The sequence below is a fragment of the Musa acuminata genome, chromosome BXJ1-7, assembly GCF_036884655.1.
Source record: "Musa acuminata AAA Group cultivar baxijiao chromosome BXJ1-7, Cavendish_Baxijiao_AAA, whole genome shotgun sequence".
Taxonomy (NCBI): Eukaryota; Viridiplantae; Streptophyta; class Magnoliopsida; order Zingiberales; family Musaceae; genus Musa; species Musa acuminata.
Window position 1 is genome coordinate 29,493,031 of NC_088333.1, and position 1,307 is coordinate 29,494,337.

The 1,307-nt window shown below is 58.3% G+C and overlaps 1 protein-coding gene across 1 annotated transcript; it reads left to right on the forward strand.

Moving 5' to 3' along the window:
- The first annotated feature begins 365 nt into the window (after positions 1-365).
- On the forward strand, positions 366-1,307 carry LOC135679692 (uncharacterized). Its single transcript, XM_065193674.1, has one exon. It carries the CDS (start codon positions 366-368, stop codon positions 1,305-1,307), a length of 942 nt encoding a protein of 313 aa, XP_065049746.1.

Sequence of the window (1,307 nt, forward strand, 5' to 3'; positions counted from 1 at the left end):
GAATGCCCCGCCATGATCTCAGAGTGCTACTGGCGGATATTCAACGATCCGGGCCTATCGCCGCCCGACGGCGCCCTTGCTGACCCATCGCCCGTGTCATCCAAGGCCTTCCATGACCTCACCCATCAAGTCCGAATTCTGATCGATATGGTGCAATCCATTATTCCCCTTGTTTCCCGTCCATCACGCCCCTCGGCTGTTCAACCGTTGTGGCAATAGGAGCCACCCATTCAGGCTCCCACACCGCCTCGGGAGCCCCCTGCTTCGCCTCGGGTCCCGTCACCCCCACCTGGGGGTCGAGCGGCGGCCGACCCAAAAGGCCACCCGGAACCCGAGGCATTATCTTCGGATTCTATAGATTCCCGATGAGCCCAGTTGTGGTTCGTCAATCAGCGGCTCGACGATGTGCAGAAGGAGGTTCGCCGGACAAGAGGGGAGTTTGGGGAGGACATACGCAGGGGATCCCTGTTTACGCCCGTGATACAGGACCATACAGTCCCTCGAACTTCCGACTCCCCTCCCTGGATGCTTACGACGGCTCCTCCGACCCGTCTGACCATGTAGCCGCTTTTCGTGCCCAGATGGTGCTATACGGGACCTTTGACGCTCTGATGTGCAGAGTGTTTCCCACCACTATGAAGGGCCCGGCCCGCACATGGTACAACGGCTTGGAAACCAGGGCGATCGCTTCATTCGACCAACTCGTCAAGGACTTCGAGCTCCAATTCGTGGCCTATTCGCGGCTGAAGCCTTCGGTGGCGCTCCTCCTCAGACTCAACCAAAGGGAGGACGAACCCCTCTCCCTTTATATGAATCATTTCGCAAAAAGAATCCGGGAATTATCGGACGCTCACCCTTCTCTGTTAATGCAGGCGTTTATGATAGGCTTGCGCCCCTCCAGGTTTTTTTGGTCCCTCGTAGAGCGGCCCCCCGTTACGGTGCCCGAGATGCTCCAACGCGCGAACCAGTTCGTTGCGGCCGAAGCCTGGATGGCTGGGAAGCGAGAAGAGCACAAGAGGGAAAGCCCGGAGTCGGCTCGGGGACAACAGCCTCCCGCAACAAGGCGCAAGCTGAACCGGCCTGATCCACCTGCACTAAGGCCTCCCATACCCTCTTCGGGTGCGACCCGAATGGAGATATTTTTCCAAATAAAGGAAAAAGGGCTGCTCAAGGCTCCCGTCCCGATGAAGAGCCCGCGGGAGTTAGCCGACCAGTCCAAGTATTGTCGCTTCCACCGACAAAACGGACACGATACTGAAGAATGCCGCGAGCTGAAGTGGCAAATCCAGGAGCTCACCCGCAGATGA

Coding starts and splice junctions, on each gene's coding strand:
- LOC135679692 (XM_065193674.1), top strand. CDS start 366: ATGAGCCCAGTTGTGGTTCGTCAATCAGCGGCTCGACGATGTGCAGAA.